The following is a 16,169-nucleotide window of genomic DNA, read 5'->3' on the forward strand; positions in this document are numbered from 1 at the left end:
CGTTTGGTTTTCTACTTCTAGAGTGTAGGAACCGGAATAGGTGTGACATTCCAGCCTAAAGCCACCTTGAGCTGTTAATGAGTTTTTGAAAATCCTTCCAAAGTGACTGTAAGATCTTTGTTATTTCATCTGAAGGCTTGGCCTTCTGTGGGCAGGGTAAGACTTACTGTGCTGGGAACTCAGTTCTTCCTTCTTCTTGCTGAAGTAACCTTGGAAATATCAACACATCTAAGATTTACCTGAATTTTATGACCACCGAATCACAAAAACAAGACATTACCACATTGGCACATCCTGCGGTTTCCATGTGGTCTTAACCGAAAATTCTGCCAGAGTTCCTAAGAGTAGCTACTTAGTTCTCACAATGTTCCCTCTGAGGCTTGCCGCCAGTTTGCTAAGAATTCTGAAAGCTAACTTTCATTATTAAGTATTTCCATCCAGTGTGTTCAGCTGTAACTTGAAATGAAATAGAATTATATTTTGCATTTTGTTTATATGATTAAGTAATTCATACCTGTTTTGCTTTTCTATTTACAGTGTTCAAAATAAAAAGGGTAGTCAATTGTAAGTGTTATTTATATTATTAGAAATGACTTCTTTCCTTTTCATCATAGCCTTTTTCATTAGTAATTGTTTAATTTCACATAATTACTTGTGATTTTTACTACTTCACATCTGACATTTGGACAAATAGAAAAGTGTCTAATTTATCTTCCTAGTCTAACACATTGTACTAAAAAATATTCTTTCCACATACAGAATATTTTTTACCAAAAAAATGAGAGGATTGCACTTCCATTGAGGACATTTGTATAGGCAATGTAAAAATTCTGTGTGTATTTTATAAAATGCTGTCATACTTAAATAACTTGAGAACTTCAAGTGAAAGCTCTTACATAAATGCAAATTACAGTTGATTATATTTGAATGTCATTTTACAAAACAGCAAGGGTAGACTTAAAAAACAAAGCTTAGTAGGCAATAAAAGTGACTTAGAAATTATGACCTGGATGAAGGCAAAGCGGTGATCTTGTGGTTTTTGAGGCCAATATACTTTCATAGTTAGTGGAGGTTGATTATGGTTCATAGCTGAGATTATTACTGCAGCTTTCATTGTGGAGGTTAATTTGCAGTAAGGGTCAGCATGAAACTTCCTCACTAGACTTTTTCTTCCCACAGTTAAAAGAGAGGGCCATGTTTATTTTGTCTACCGAGCCTTTGTTCGTCTATTCCTCCTCCTCAGAAGTCACACATCTTCATCTCCGCCTGCCAACCGAATCCCCTCTTCTCTCTGACATGTTGTCTGACCTCTCCATCCATACCGAGTTCTACTTTCTCAACCGCTTTGTAGCATTGCCGACGTACAGACTTAACCATGTTCTGCCCTTTATTGTCAGGCACTGTTTGAAATAGTGAGGTCTTGTTTCAATAGATGATATGTTATGTGCTCCTGGAGGGACAGTGTTGTAACTCGTTGGTGCTCCATGCATTCTAGATGTATTTATTTACAGTCATGCAGTTTATGGCTAGATGAAGCCTTAGGGAGATGATTTGTTTCAATTGCATAATCTTGTGGACCAGGAAAATGAAGCTCTATAGGGGTAAAGTAGTTTCTTCTAAGGGTTATGGCTTGTGTTAGGGGTAAAGCCAGGCCTAGAATTTAGGTGTCCCAATTTCCAGTTTAGTATAATGTCCACTCTTCCTTCCTTATATACTTCATTCAACGAATATTTATTGAGCATCAGTGGCAGGCACTCGGCTAGACCCTGATACTGCAATGCTGAGCCTGTCTTGGAACTTACACGGTGATCAGGGAGAAGGATACTAACAAATAGCGCACAAACAGATGCACACTAGCTACTGAGATAAGTGCTGTTAAGGATTATGTAGTTCTGAGAGAGTAGGTAATGGATGGAAGATTTCCTTGAGAAACTTGTCTTTGACTTGTAGAACTTGGCACTGTGTTTATATGTACTTTTTTTTTTTTTTTTTTTTGTGGTACGCGGGCCTCCCTCTGTTGCGGTAGAATAAATGCCATTGTTACCCTGATTTAACAGATTAGGAAACAGAGGTTTAGGGATGTTAAATAGCTTGCCCAGGTTCCTGCTGAACTAGTCCTGGGTGGAGATGGGATTACGACAGAGAGATCTGATCCCAAGGTCCATCATTTTGCTCTGTATTTCCTTTGAGAAGAAAACAAAAAAAGCCTGTTTTTGTTTGTTTGTTTGTTTTCATAACTTAGAATCAAATGCCAAAATGGAAATAAGCAACAAGAAAAAAAAAGGAGTGAGAAGATATCCACCTTGGTTCAGGATTAAAACATACTCAGCAGTTCAGAATTTATCTAATTCAGAGCCCCTCTGTGTGTGTTGGGCATCCTTTCAAGCAGAGCAGCCCTAATGAGCTGAATGTTTGTGTCTAAGAGCTTCAACAAATGTGGAAGTTACCGTTTGGTTTTCTACTTCTAGAGTGTAGGAACCGGAATAGGTGTGACATTCCAGCCTAAAGCCACCTTGAGCTGTTAATGAGTTTTTGAAAATCCTTCCAAAGTGACTGTAAGATCTTTGTTATTTCATCTGAAGGCTTGGCCTTCTGTGGGCAGGGTAAGACTTACTGTGCTGGGAACTCAGTTCTTCCTTCTTCTTGCTGAAGTAACCTTGGAAATATCAACACATCTAAGATTTACCTGAATTTTATGACCACCGAATCACAAAAACAAGACATTACCACATTGGCACATCCTGCGGTTTCCATGTGGTCTTAACCGAAAATTCTGCCAGAGTTCCTAAGAGTAGCTACTTAGTTCTCACAATGTTCCCTCTGAGGCTTGCCGCCAGTTTGCTAAGAATTCTGAAAGCTAACTTTCATTATTAAGTATTTCCATCCAGTGTGTTCAGCTGTAACTTGAAATGAAATAGAATTATATTTTGCATTTTGTTTATATGATTAAGTAATTCATACCTGTTTTGCTTTTCTATTTACAGTGTTCAAAATAAAAAGGGTAGTCAATTGTAAGTGTTATTTATATTATTAGAAATGACTTCTTTCCTTTTCATCATAGCCTTTTTCATTAGTAATTGTTTAATTTCACATAATTACTTGTGATTTTTACTACTTCACATCTGACATTTGGACAAATAGAAAAGTGTCTAATTTATCTTCCTAGTCTAACACATTGTACTAAAAAATATTCTTTCCACATACAGAATATTTTTTACCAAAAAAATGAGAGGATTGCACTTCCATTGAGGACATTTGTATAGGCAATGTAAAAATTCTGTGTGTATTTTATAAAATGCTGTCATACTTAAATAACTTGAGAACTTCAAGTGAAAGCTCTTACATAAATGCAAATTACAGTTGATTATATTTGAATGTCATTTTACAAAACAGCAAGGGTAGACTTAAAAAACAAAGCTTAGTAGGCAATAAAAGTGACTTAGAAATTATGACCTGGATGAAGGCAAAGCGGTGATCTTGTGGTTTTTGAGGCCAATATACTTTCATAGTTAGTGGAGGTTGATTATGGTTCATAGCTGAGATTATTACTGCAGCTTTCATTGTGGAGGTTAATTTGCAGTAAGGGTCAGCATGAAACTTCCTCACTAGACTTTTTCTTCCCACAGTTAAAAGAGAGGGCCATGTTTATTTTGTCTACCGAGCCTTTGTTCGTCTATTCCTCCTCCTCAGAAGTCACACATCTTCATCTCCGCCTGCCAACCGAATCCCCTCTTCTCTCTGACATGTTGTCTGACCTCTCCATCCATACCGAGTTCTACTTTCTCAACCGCTTTGTAGCATTGCCGACGTACAGACTTAACCATGTTCTGCCCTTTATTGTCAGGCACTGTTTGAAATAGTGAGGTCTTGTTTCAATAGATGATATGTTATGTGCTCCTGGAGGGACAGTGTTGTAACTCGTTGGTGCTCCATGCATTCTAGATGTATTTATTTACAGTCATGCAGTTTATGGCTAGATGAAGCCTTAGGGAGATGATTTGTTTCAATTGCATAATCTTGTGGACCAGGAAAATGAAGCTCTATAGGGGTAAAGTAGTTTCTTCTAAGGGTTATGGCTTGTGTTAGGGGTAAAGCCAGGCCTAGAATTTAGGTGTCCCAATTTCCAGTTTAGTATAATGTCCACTCTTCCTTCCTTATATACTTCATTCAACGAATATTTATTGAGCATCAGTGGCAGGCACTCGGCTAGACCCTGATACTGCAATGCTGAGCCTGTCTTGGAACTTACACGGTGATCAGGGAGAAGGATACTAACAAATAGCGCACAAACAGATGCACACTAGCTACTGAGATAAGTGCTGTTAAGGATTATGTAGTTCTGAGAGAGTAGGTAATGGATGGAAGATTTCCTTGAGAAACTTGTCTTTGACTTGTAGAACTTGGCACTGTGTTTATATGTACTTTTTTTTTTTTTTTTTTTTGTGGTACGCGGGCCTCCCTCTGTTGCGGCCCCTCCCGTTGCGGAGCACAGGCTCCGGACGCGCAGGCCCAGCGGCCATGGCTCACGGGCCCAGCCGCTCCGCGGCACGTGGGATCCTCCCGGACCGGGGCGCGAACGCGGTTCCCCTACATCGGCAGGCGGACGCGCAACCACTGCGCCACCAGGGAAGCCCCCTATATGTACTTTTTAAATGCAGTTAAATTAGACAGATATTTGTTGTTGCTCACTCTGTGCTGGGCCCCAAAAGAAATTAGAGCCGGTAAGCTACAGCCCCTTCCCTCAATGTATAGTCTAGAAAACGATAAGCCAAAAGGTAACTATCAACATAAAAGCAAAATGTAGAAGTTCCATGGTTCAAAAGACACAAAGCTCACATTTTGGGGGAGAGGAGGAACATTAGGAACATCTTCCTGTCAGAGATGGCATAGGATATGGCCCCTGAACAAAAGCTAAAGAAAGGAATAGAGAAGGCCTTCCAGATTTAAAAAAAATCAAACAGAGATGGAACAAGATAGGAAATTAGAGGAGTTTTCTAACAATAGAAAGTAATCTCATTTTACAGGAGCAGGCCTTTTGGTTATACAACTGTTGAGGATGTTGTCTATTTAAATGCCCTTACAGTCAACTGAAATTAAAGATGGAAATGCAAATGTTCCCTCGTTTCTACTCCTGGAGCACATAATCCTGTGCTTTGTTTGGTTGCCGGCTATATGGACTGTTCCCCCCAACTTCACCCCTACCCCTCCATGGCAACTATATCTAAGTCTTTAATTGCTATGTTACCTGGCATTTCATTGGGGTTCAATAAACATTTAATCGTCATAGTAAAAAGTGTCTGCTATGCTGAAACTGTTTTCTCTGGCATAAGTTACCTTCTCTAGAAACAGAAACAGAACTCCTTCCAGATGACATGGCTGGCCCAGTGTAGTGAGTATCAAATTCAGTTTTTAAATACTGCCTACACTAACCTGTATCATCACGTAGCTTTTTTGCAATTCAGAGAGGTCTCAACCATTTCTCCCTATGGATAGTGTAATAGTTTGTCTAAATATTGTTGTAGGAAAGTGCTGCAAAATTACTTATTAGCATGTGTTAAGTGGCCAGCTACTGTGTTCCAGGTTCTGTGTAGGACATAGTGTTATTGGTCAATCTTATTAGGGGAGTAAATGGAGGAGCAAATGAGTGGTACCTGATCCAACTCGGGCACAGATATACTTCATCGTTTACAGCATTGCCAAGAATAAAAATTGGGGATATTTCATGGAAAAATCTAGATTTTTGGCTTCCCTTGATAAATCGGAAAATCTGGCGACAGTGTGCCTATCACTCCCTATTGCCTACATCTAGCTTGTTTTATTCATTTCTGTGGCTTCCTGGCCCTTATAATGCCCCTTGCTTTGGAGTGCTGTTGCCTGTCTGGGACCCTTCTCTTTAGTTTCCAATGGCGGTTTTCTGGCCAGCCAGACAATTAATTATGACCACAACACCTCGTGTCTGTGTGATGCTTAATAGCTCGCAGTGGTTCTCAAACTTTTCCATGTATCAGAATCATCCAGAGGGCCTGTTAAAACAGATTGCTAATCAGTTTCTTATTCAAAAAGTTTGAGGTAGGATGGAAGGATTTGCATTTTTATCACATTCCCAGGTGACGCTGCTGGTGTGTGTACCGCCTTTTGAGAACCACTCAACTACCGTATTGTAGCACAATAGTAAGTCACATGAGCTTGTTGGGGCAGGATGTTCCCCACCAGAGATAACATTTGGCAAGATTAAGCAACTTATCCAATGTCATAAGAAGCAGCAGAGTCAGATTAAAACCATGTCTTTAGAGTATAACCAGCAGGAGACCATCCCGTACATCCCTGTTCCTGCCCCACATCTGCCCTCCAAGATGCACAGAATCCTCTAGAGAACGCTGTAAGACAGGCATAGCCACGGGGATTCTAATTGAGGATTATACCATGGGTGATCGTTGTCACATCTCAGGACACAAAGAGTTAGCACTTGTTTGTATTCAGTGAGCAAGGGCACAAAGGCGGGGTCAAAGCTTGACATCAGGCATACCTGTGAAGGTATGAGACATGCCTGCTGGGCAGAGCGCGGGAGGCCCCGCAGCCAGTGTTTCATGCTTGAAGGACGTCCACTTGAGCAGGCAGACGGCAGAGCAGGTGGGACCAGTACAGTCTTTGGTATCGACACGGAGCAGCAGGTGCTACAGAGCCTGGTGGAGCACAGCACTGGGGATTCATTGGGGAGCCAGTGATACTGTTTTCAAGGGGGAGTCATGGGGAACTGTGATTGAGGTAGGCCCACCTGAGGTCTGAGACTTGAGAACAGGACTTCAGGATGGCAGGATTGCTGGTGGGATAAGACAGATTGCCTGGGCAGGGACTAGGTACAGAAAACAACTAGAGGGATCCATTTTCCAAGATTAGGGTGCAGGGCAGAGCTATGGGGCTTCTCACTTACTAGATCTGACTGTCAGGGTCAGAGCAGAACCAGCAAGAAAGGTGGTTTCTTCAGTCTTGGCACGCTGGGCTTCTTAAAACTTTCTCTCAGTCAACATTAGTCTAATGACATGCGGCCCTTCCCTCTTACGGGATGAGAAGGAAGATAAAGATGGGGAACCAGACAGGCCTAACATGGGTTAAATTTATTAAATTCTATCTGCTTAAAACTCTATGAAAAGAATAATTGGGTCATCATGTAATCAAGATAACCATTCACTGACCTAGTTCAGAAGTTTGTTTATCTGTACAAAATCAAGACTGTTTTAACAAATTATCGGCCATCTGCCTCCAGTTTTCAAGATAATTAGTTATTTGTTGATTTACATATTTATGTACATATGTAATTTACATGTAAACTACACCCATGAAAACCTATTTTGAGGGGCTTCCCTGGTGGCGCCATGGTTGGGAGTCCGCCTGCCGATGCAGGGGACACGGGTTCGTGCCCCGGTCCGGGAGGATCCCACATGCCGCGGAGCGCTGGGCCCGTGAGCCATGGCCCCTGAGCCTGCGCGTCCAGAGCCTGTGCTCTGCGGCGGCAAAAAAAAAAAAAAAAAAAAAAAAAAAAACTATTTTGATTGAGATTGTTAGACAGTGATATATTCTGGTTAATTTGGGGGTTGACCATACAACATTTTGATTTCAATCTTGTTGAAAAAATTTTTTTTAATCTTTTTACCTCTTTCCTGCTAAATGTTGTATAATGAAAATGACGGAGTCCTTTTTCCTTGTTAAAAAAAAACTGAATAGCCTCCTCAATCTGATAATATAGATAAGGCAGCTATAAAATAAATATCGGCAATTCAGGGGTGTGGGAGTGGAGAGGCATGCTTTCTGCTGCTCAGATTCAGTTGTTAATATTAACTGTTCTTCTGTGGTTTTACCCCTACCCCAGAAGCCGGCCACAGGAACTAACCCTGATTAGATGAGGAGTCTGATTGAGCTTCTGCTACTCAGTGAATACCCAGACCATGAGAACACTCAGGGCTGGGTGTATTATGTGTTTGATTATAATAAACTATAAACATAGAGGGGATAAGTGTCTCTTTTATGCCTTTAATAACATTAATTGTTTTAGGATTATGATCATCACCTGAAAACAGTCATTATGTGTAGCATGACATCCTCATTGTTCCGACGGGAACCAAACACTCTGCTTTCCTCCTGTCAACTTTAGGTAGCCTCATGGTTTACTCTAGAGGGAAAGATTTGGGACTGGGTTTTATCTAAGGAAAAAAAAAAAAAAAAGAAGCATTACCTTATTATAAACCAGTTCAAAAACCAGTATATGAGGAAAGACCTCACTTGTGCACAATGTAATGTGCAAACCAAAGGCAATTTTCAGTGATGGAAAGGAGATTAAAACTTTTTTGTTTTTTTTTTTTAAACAGGCTCATGCACAATTAGTTCGAGAAGTTGATGTGGAGAAGGTGTCTGCTTTTGAGAATCCGTATGTAGATGCAATAAAGAGTTTATGGAACGATCCTGGAATCCAGGAATGCTATGACAGACGACGGGAATATCAGTTATCTGACTCTACCAAATAGTAAGTATTCCTCCAGGAGGCCCTTTGGATCTTTCTCTTTACTTTTCATGTGCAGGTGCTCTGCAGTGAGACCTTCTGTGTTCTGTAATGTGTGTATTGTTATCTGATTCTAACTGCACAGTTAGGAAGTACAGGTAGTAAACTTGTGCCAACCTCATAAATTTAAACTACATTGTAAGGGACTGGCATCAGGAGTCAGGGAGAGTATTTTACTGTTTTCTGTTTGCAAAACAAACTGAAGACTCTAGGAATCTGCATTCACTAACCTGTCTCTTTCCCCAAATTGTAAACCAGCAATTCTCAAACACATACGTCATTGTGCTTTGAAATCTTGTAATAATAATTTTTAATGCAAATTTCTGATCTTATTCATATGCTGGAAAACACCTAGGCACATTAAGAACCACAAACAAATGCGCTTGATTATGGCTTCGCAAACATCAGACTTCCTGGTTTCTAGTTTCCAGACACAGAACCTTGACTGCTTTCTGGGAGCCACTGTTATGTTGATGAATAGATTTGCCTTTGCATGAAAATTGCGTGGGAGTCTAATTTTGCATGCATTCCCGAATTATTTTGTGAGCTGTCAGTCAAAATCATGTGTCCTGGGAGAGATTTGCATCCTAGAGAGGTTTGTTAGTTCTCTAGATTAAATCTTGCCTAACAGAAAGAAAGTAAAGATCTGGCAGTCATTGGATTAATGTAATCAATGTGGTCAGCAATGTAGATAATTGGGCGCCTGAAAAATGGATTTTTTTAGTAGTATTTAGCCAGATTTCTGTCTACATTAATTATGTTAACCCAGCATTTGCCTCTTGTGTTGGTTCTGGGCAGACAGAAGAAAGGGTGGAAAATATTCAGCAGCCTCAGGGCAGTTCATATGTTGAAATGACCCTCTGGATGAGAGCAGGACCATGGGGAAAATAAGGAGCCTCATAGGCTGATTGGCATCACTCCGCGGTGCAGAGAAGATCCAAGAGCTATTTGGCTCTGCGTTTGAAGTAAAGTGGATCATGCTCTTACCCTAGTTCTAGGCATTTGTATAAGATACGTTATGATTCAGGTTAGCCAAAGAAATGTTGCCCGGTCAAAGCAATTCTTGTATTCCTGAGGTAAATCTGAATTCCGTAATTCTGAAATGTGACGTGGAACGCCACCCGCTGCTCTGTGCCTCTGAAATGAGTGCTTCCTCAGTCCCTACTTCTTTTGTCCTTCTTCCACGCCTTCACAGAGCCTTCCACACTGGCCTGTCCTCAGTCTTCCTCTTCTGTGTCTGCCCGCCTTCCTTCGCCCCCTACCCTTCCCGCCTCCCTCTCTCCTCCCCCCTCCCCCCTCCTCCCCCCTCCCCCCCGTCCCGAATTCCTACTGTATAAGTTGCTGTGAGTAGAGAGATGAAGAAGATGCATTCAGCTCTTATGTGTTCCAAATTCTGCCCCCTCGACCTTTGACCAGCTGTCTTCCTTTTACTTCCTGCCCCCTCTGTCTTTCTGTTTCCTTTGCCATTTCAGACTTCATCCACCTCCCCCACATTGCTGCTGTGTGTTTTACCCCTCGTTCCTGTTCCTGTTCATTATGTCTTCCGCTGTCCTCCGGTTTACCCCTCCGCCCTCACCTCTGGTTCTCCTTGAACTCCTCTTCACTTCTCACTTGGCTGTTGTGATGCCTCTCCTGGTCCTTACTGAGGAGGAAATCCTCCATTATAAAGTTATATACACAAATAAATCCTCCACCTCTCATCATTTCTAACCCCCGTCTTTTTACTTTATCGTAAATCCTGTCGCTCCTCCTCACCTCTTCTATTCTTTACCTGTCACCTAGATCTGTTCTCCCTACAGAGAGGTCTTGCGACTAGGGTATCAGAGCACCAGTGTCCCATAATGATGTTGCTTACCAGGGTTAGGGCTCCCTGATAGGAAATGGTTTGCCTCCTGCTCCTGGGATAGGCCCTCTGAGAGATTCCTGTTTGCCCTGAGGACACCTGGGTCGGCTGCTGCGGTTGTGTTCTTGAGACAAAGCTCCACCATATGTCTGGTGACATTCCTTCAGTTTAGATTTGTGCATTCCCAGACAAGTACCCATGAGTTGCTTTAGGGCAAAGAGCTATCCGCAACAGTTTCTCCTGGCCCCTGTTAGCACTGTGATGCTGGGAGAGCCACCATCTTAGAATTCTGTCGCACAGCCCGCGTCTACCGTAAAAACATGCCTGCTCTGTGGGCACATCCCTCATGTTAGAGCTGAAGATATGGGGGCACCTGGGACAGGCTGATCTCAACCCCTTCACATGATTATTCTTTAAACAGTTCTCCTTTCCCCTGATGGGGATAGGGAGAACTCGATTTTCTAAACTGTACATCATGTGGGTATATAAGTGCACGCACCTGCACTTTTTTTTTTTCTTTTTTAACCATATCTTTATGCAGAAGGAATAAAGTAAATTATATGTCCTTATACCCACATTTCAGTGTGCATCTTTTTGAAAAAATAGGACATTTGCTTACATGATAAATAATACCATATTATACCTAAAAATAATCAGCGTCCTTTTCATCATTCTATACCCAGTTCATATTCATATTTCCCAGATTCTTCCAAAATGTCCTTTAGAGTCAGTCAATTTTAGGGCTACACATTGCATTTGGTTTTTATGTCCCTTAACTCTCTTTTAACCTAGTAGAGACCTGCTTTGTATTTCACTGGCATGTTGAAAAGATTGACCTGGATTGGGCCTGATTGCTGCCTCAGAGCATGATTTAACTTTCTCTTTCGTCTCTTGGATTTTCTACAAACTGGAAGTTCCATTTAAAGACTTGATTAGATTCCAGTTAACCATTGTGAGTAGAATACACTTTAAGTGATGTCATACACTGGTTTACCCATCAGTGGTAAGTTAAGGTTCACCACAGTGTTAGGGCACTGACAGCCTCCATTATAAAGTTATATTTTTTTCCTTCTGCCACCAAAAGCAATCTGTGTGGTGTTACTTTGTCACTGTGTAATCTCCAGTTCCCCATCAACTCTTCACCGGATCGTTTTAATTCCAATCAATAAGTCTTATCTGGCTTAATAATTCCATTAGGATTCGTAAAAGAATGATTTTCTACTTCTATCATTTGGTCTTTGTTGGCATTCTTCTATGAAGTAGAAGGTTTTCTCCTCCACTGGTGCTATTTGCTCATCCTGAAATACATTTTCTACCAAAAGGAATATGTTTCAGTCTTTTCGTTACAGTAATTTGTTACATAGGCTAAATAGATGGTGACTGTATAACTTATGCACAGCAGGACATTTTGAGAAGGAAGGGGTTCCTATTAATAATTGCAATGAAATAGCAGGCATAAACTGGGAATCTCCTGGTCAAGCAGGGACATTTGGTCACCTTAGCTAAATGAAACCTAGGGAGGTGTTTTGGTTTTTTCCCCCTCGTTTTCTCTAGAAAACTCTTGTTTACCTTCAGGGAGTAGAACCAATCTATTCCTGCCAATTATGTAAGTTGTGTGTGGAAACCTGAGTCAGCTGACTCCATCTGTGTTTCTGATCTCTAACCAGGATGTTTCAGCACTCTTTATATTATAGATCAGGGCCCAAGTAGCCTGGCTGGCCTGCCTTTAATCCCATTGTGCCGGGAGGCCAAGTTTTAGAGTCACTTTATTCTTCTCCATCTTAGTGCCAGGCATTTTCCTTTTCCTTAGCCAGGAAAACCTTCCCAGCACAAAGATAAGACCAGTGGCTTTTTGTATTCACCCATTTGCTGCTATGTTCCACATGTTCCTCCGGTGTGGTCCAGGGAATGCCCCGTGAACTGCAGGGATAGTACTGATGAGGATGTAGGTCCCCTATCTTGAGCATCACTGATTCCCAGTACTGAATTCATTTTCAAAGAGTAACTCAGAATAATTCCTTTTTCTGTGTTCGAGATAGTTGTTACCCCTTTTCCTTTCTGACCTTTGTGTACATTCCACTGGTGTGTCTTTTAGTATTTTATCCTGCCTCTGTTACTTCATGAGGAGGCATGTTGTTCTTTCTGTCTTTATAATTAAAATTTTAAAACTTTGCTGATAGATTCTGCACCTAATTTCTTACACGGTAACATCACCTTACAGAAATCTTTCTGAATTTAAGACCAGCCTCCCTGAGTACTGACTGTCTCTCTTGTGGTTCTTCAATTTAGATTTAGGGAACATGTAGATACCTAATCTCTAACCGTGTGAGAATCCGTGCCTGCCATGCCCATCTGCTTAAAGTTTTCAGCTTAACAACAGTTATCTCCAGGACCCTGCTGGTTGTGAGAGTCAGTGGAGGCCACTTGCCAGGAATACTGAGAACAGAGGCCAAGCATGCCTCTCTTCTTTTCTATCTGATGAGCTCCTATTTATCCTTCAAGACCCAATTCAGGAGTCACACCCTCTGAAAGTCTTGCCCAACACCAGAGATAGTGAGTCACTCTGTCATGTATCTTAACACTTGTACAAATCTCCTTTGTATGTGGTATCATGTTTACTGAAGTGTCTCTCTCCTCTGCCCACAGAGCCTAACATTGACTGCTCACATTTGACCTTCACAAATGATTGTTCCATGAAATCATAGATGGGTAATTTCCACTGTTTCAGTGACCGTGATGTAGGCACTATCTGTCTTTGGCCATTATAGACGAACTATGAAGTTCCAGAGCTAAAGGCATTTAAGTCTTTTTTCCTGCTGTTTTTGAAGGTCTGGCATGTGGAAAGTTCTGTTATCAAAATAGCTGCCATTTACTGAACACTTCCTGTATGGTAGATTCTGTGCTTAGTCTTTTATATGCAAAACTGTAGATATTTCTTATTATCCCTATGAAACAGGAGTAAACAGGGTCTCAGAGAGGTTGAGTGACTTGTTCACGGTCACACAATTAGTAAGTGATAGGAGTAGGAACTGAAATCAGATTTGCTGCCTCCAGAGCCCAAGTTTTTAACCACTGTGAAATCCAACCTCACAGAGGATGGATGGATAGATGGATGGTTGAATGAATGAGAGAGGGAGGGAGAGAGATAATTGACAGTTGTTAGATATATAGGTGATAGACTAATAGATAAAATAGCTATGATTAGATAAATCACTTACCATGAAAGATACAAATTATTTATTAATCTTTATTAATGTTCCCTATAGGTAGTTCCGATTTACTGGAAAATACACTCAGCAGGGTTTTGATTATCATCCAGAAAATTTAGCCATGTTTAACAGTATATCAGTTGTTCATACACCATAGAAGATATTCTAGGTCACACAGAATTGAGAAATATTATTTAGTTTAGTCTACGGTCTTAACCCCTTTTCCCATACTCCATCCAATAACTTTTTACTGGAGTCAAACTAGAGCCAATAAGAACACTAAAATGATTTGAGCTTTCCTTTTTCTACTTTGATTAGCCAACTTGCTGATCATAATAAACAATCAGATGGCTCAAAGGACAGGCAGCACTGGTAGAAACAAGGAGATGGGAAATTCCAGACGACGGATAAGCAGTTTAGGATAAGTTTGCAATTGGCTTTAATTTGGCATATTCTTCCAGTTCTATTTAATGAAAGACTAAAAAAGCATTTTAAGATGCTGGAGAGTTTTGTAGATTCCCTTATTACCCTTTTTGTTATTGATTTAAAAAAGTCTCAGGGCTCTGAATATCTTTAGATAAAGAGTACAATAAACAGATGGCTGTAGATTTACTTTTTTTTTTTTTTTTTTTTTTTTGCTGGGGTTCACCACCTGCCTTAATATACTGAGACGTCAGGTCAAATGAGTTCACTGCCTACAGTACCAGAAGCTCCCTGACATTAGCCAGAGAACACAAATCTCAATCAACTTGGCATATAGTGAGAAAAGTCCTCACACTGCAGGCTTTTGGCAAAAGACTGCTGTATCCTTGTTCACCTTCAGGGACCAAGTAATGCCTAATCTTGCTGTACTGAAGTACCCTCCAAGGATTTCAGCAGATCAGACACCTTGAAATTTCCGCATGTTCCACAGCCCATGAATCCAAAGTACATGGAAATTGGCTTTTGGGCATAAGTCAGATTTGGAGTTTACTTCTAACTTCATGCTTAAATTTTTAATTTAATTTTAAAATGCACAAGGAATTTGAATGTTGGATTTTAAATGCAAAACGAATTTTCAGAGGTAGGTTAGCATATCGGCCTGCTTTGGGGCTGAATCCTTCTTGAAGAAGTACCTTGCTAAATTAGTTCCTGACTCATGAGCCAAATACTTGAACCTGAGCATGTGTTATCTCTACCTCTCACAGCCATTCTAACTTTACTCTTTATCTGACTATTAAAAAGAAGTGTAAGCCTACTGCAGGCTTTCGGAGGCGGACGAGACATTGTGTGGTGAGACCATTGAGTCAAAGTCCAGCCTTCAGTGGAATTGCGTCTGCCATTCCTCACCTGTGGGGCTTTTGACTACGTAAGTCTCACTGGCCTCAGACACTGGTGTCTGTTATCTCTAAACTCTCTTCTAATTCTGAAATCCTTTGATTCTGTAATAGTAGAATGCCTTTATCTGAGAAACCATTACCCTCTGCAGTCAAGTGGAAACCTGGTACCCCCCCAAATTTACCTGGAAATGTAATGAACAGAGAGATTATTCTCTACATAGTTAAATGACTAAAAATGCTGTCTTGAGCTCAGAAGAGGGTATTGATCTTGCATATGTTTGCTCTTTTTTAAAGAGTGACAGTAATAACATGGAGTGGCCCTTTTTTTCACCCGTGTGACATATTTACTTCTATTTTTGTTTTCTTTTATCTAATGAGCCGTATCTCCTAATAACCTTTATTTATCTATCTATCTATTTATTTATTTATGGCTGCATTGGGTCTTCGTTGCTGCTCACGGGCTTTCTCTAGTTGCGGTGAGCAGGGGCTACTCTTTGTTACAGTGAGCAGGCTTCTCATTGCGGTGGCTTCTCTTGCAGAGCGCAAGGGCCCTAGGCACGCAGGTTTCAGTAGTTGTGGCTTGCGGGCTCTAGAGTGCAGGCTCAGTCGTTGTGGTGCTGGGGCTTAGGCGACATGTGGGATCTTCCCGGAGCAGGGCTTGAACCCACGTTCCCTGCATTGGCAGGCGGATTCTTAACCATTGTGCCACCAGGGAAGTCCCTCTCCTAATAACCTTTTGCAAGAATAAAACATACCCCATATTTGTCTTCCACAGTGAACTCTGATGATTCTGAGACTTGGTCTCTAGTATTCCTTTTTCAGAGTGCTTGGAGCTGTTAGAGGTGGTAAGACGTAACCACTATAACCTTCATTACAGAGATGTAGTAGGGAAAGGGGTTTGTCTTGGCACCTGTTCATCATTCATTCACTCTGCTTGAAGGGCAAAGTGGATGTGGGAGACGCCTCACTCTGTCAGTTGGCTGCTTTTGCTCATATTTCGGCAGAATGTTTGCACGTTCAGTAGTCTGACCTCTTCTTTACAATCCTTCCCACAGTCTACTCAGGATGACATTGTACCCACATGAAACCAGGGGCGCTATTACTATAGAACAGGATTGGAAGACCTGCAGGCCAAACTCAACCTGCTGCCTGTCTTTATAAATTCTGTTGGAACATAGCCAAGCCTATTTGTTTATGTGTTGCCCAAAGCTGGTTTTGTGCCCAGTGCCAGAGTTGAGTCATTG

The 16,169-nt window shown here is 41.1% G+C and overlaps 1 protein-coding gene across 1 annotated transcript in view; it reads left to right on the forward strand.

Annotated features, from left to right (window-relative positions):
• LOC102979158 (guanine nucleotide-binding protein G(q) subunit alpha) overlaps positions 1 to 16,169 on the forward strand; it is a 302,187-nt gene that overhangs the window by 197,818 nt on the left and 88,200 nt on the right. Inside the window, exon 3 of the mRNA XM_024126785.3 lies at positions 8,364 to 8,518. Coding sequence (XP_023982553.1) covers positions 8,364 to 8,518 — 155 coding nt within the window. The remainder of the gene's footprint in view (positions 1 to 8,363; positions 8,519 to 16,169) is intronic.

The sequence above is a fragment of the Physeter macrocephalus genome, chromosome 9 (genome assembly GCF_002837175.3).
Source record: "Physeter macrocephalus isolate SW-GA chromosome 9, ASM283717v5, whole genome shotgun sequence".
Taxonomy (NCBI): domain Eukaryota; kingdom Metazoa; phylum Chordata; class Mammalia; order Artiodactyla; family Physeteridae; genus Physeter; species Physeter macrocephalus.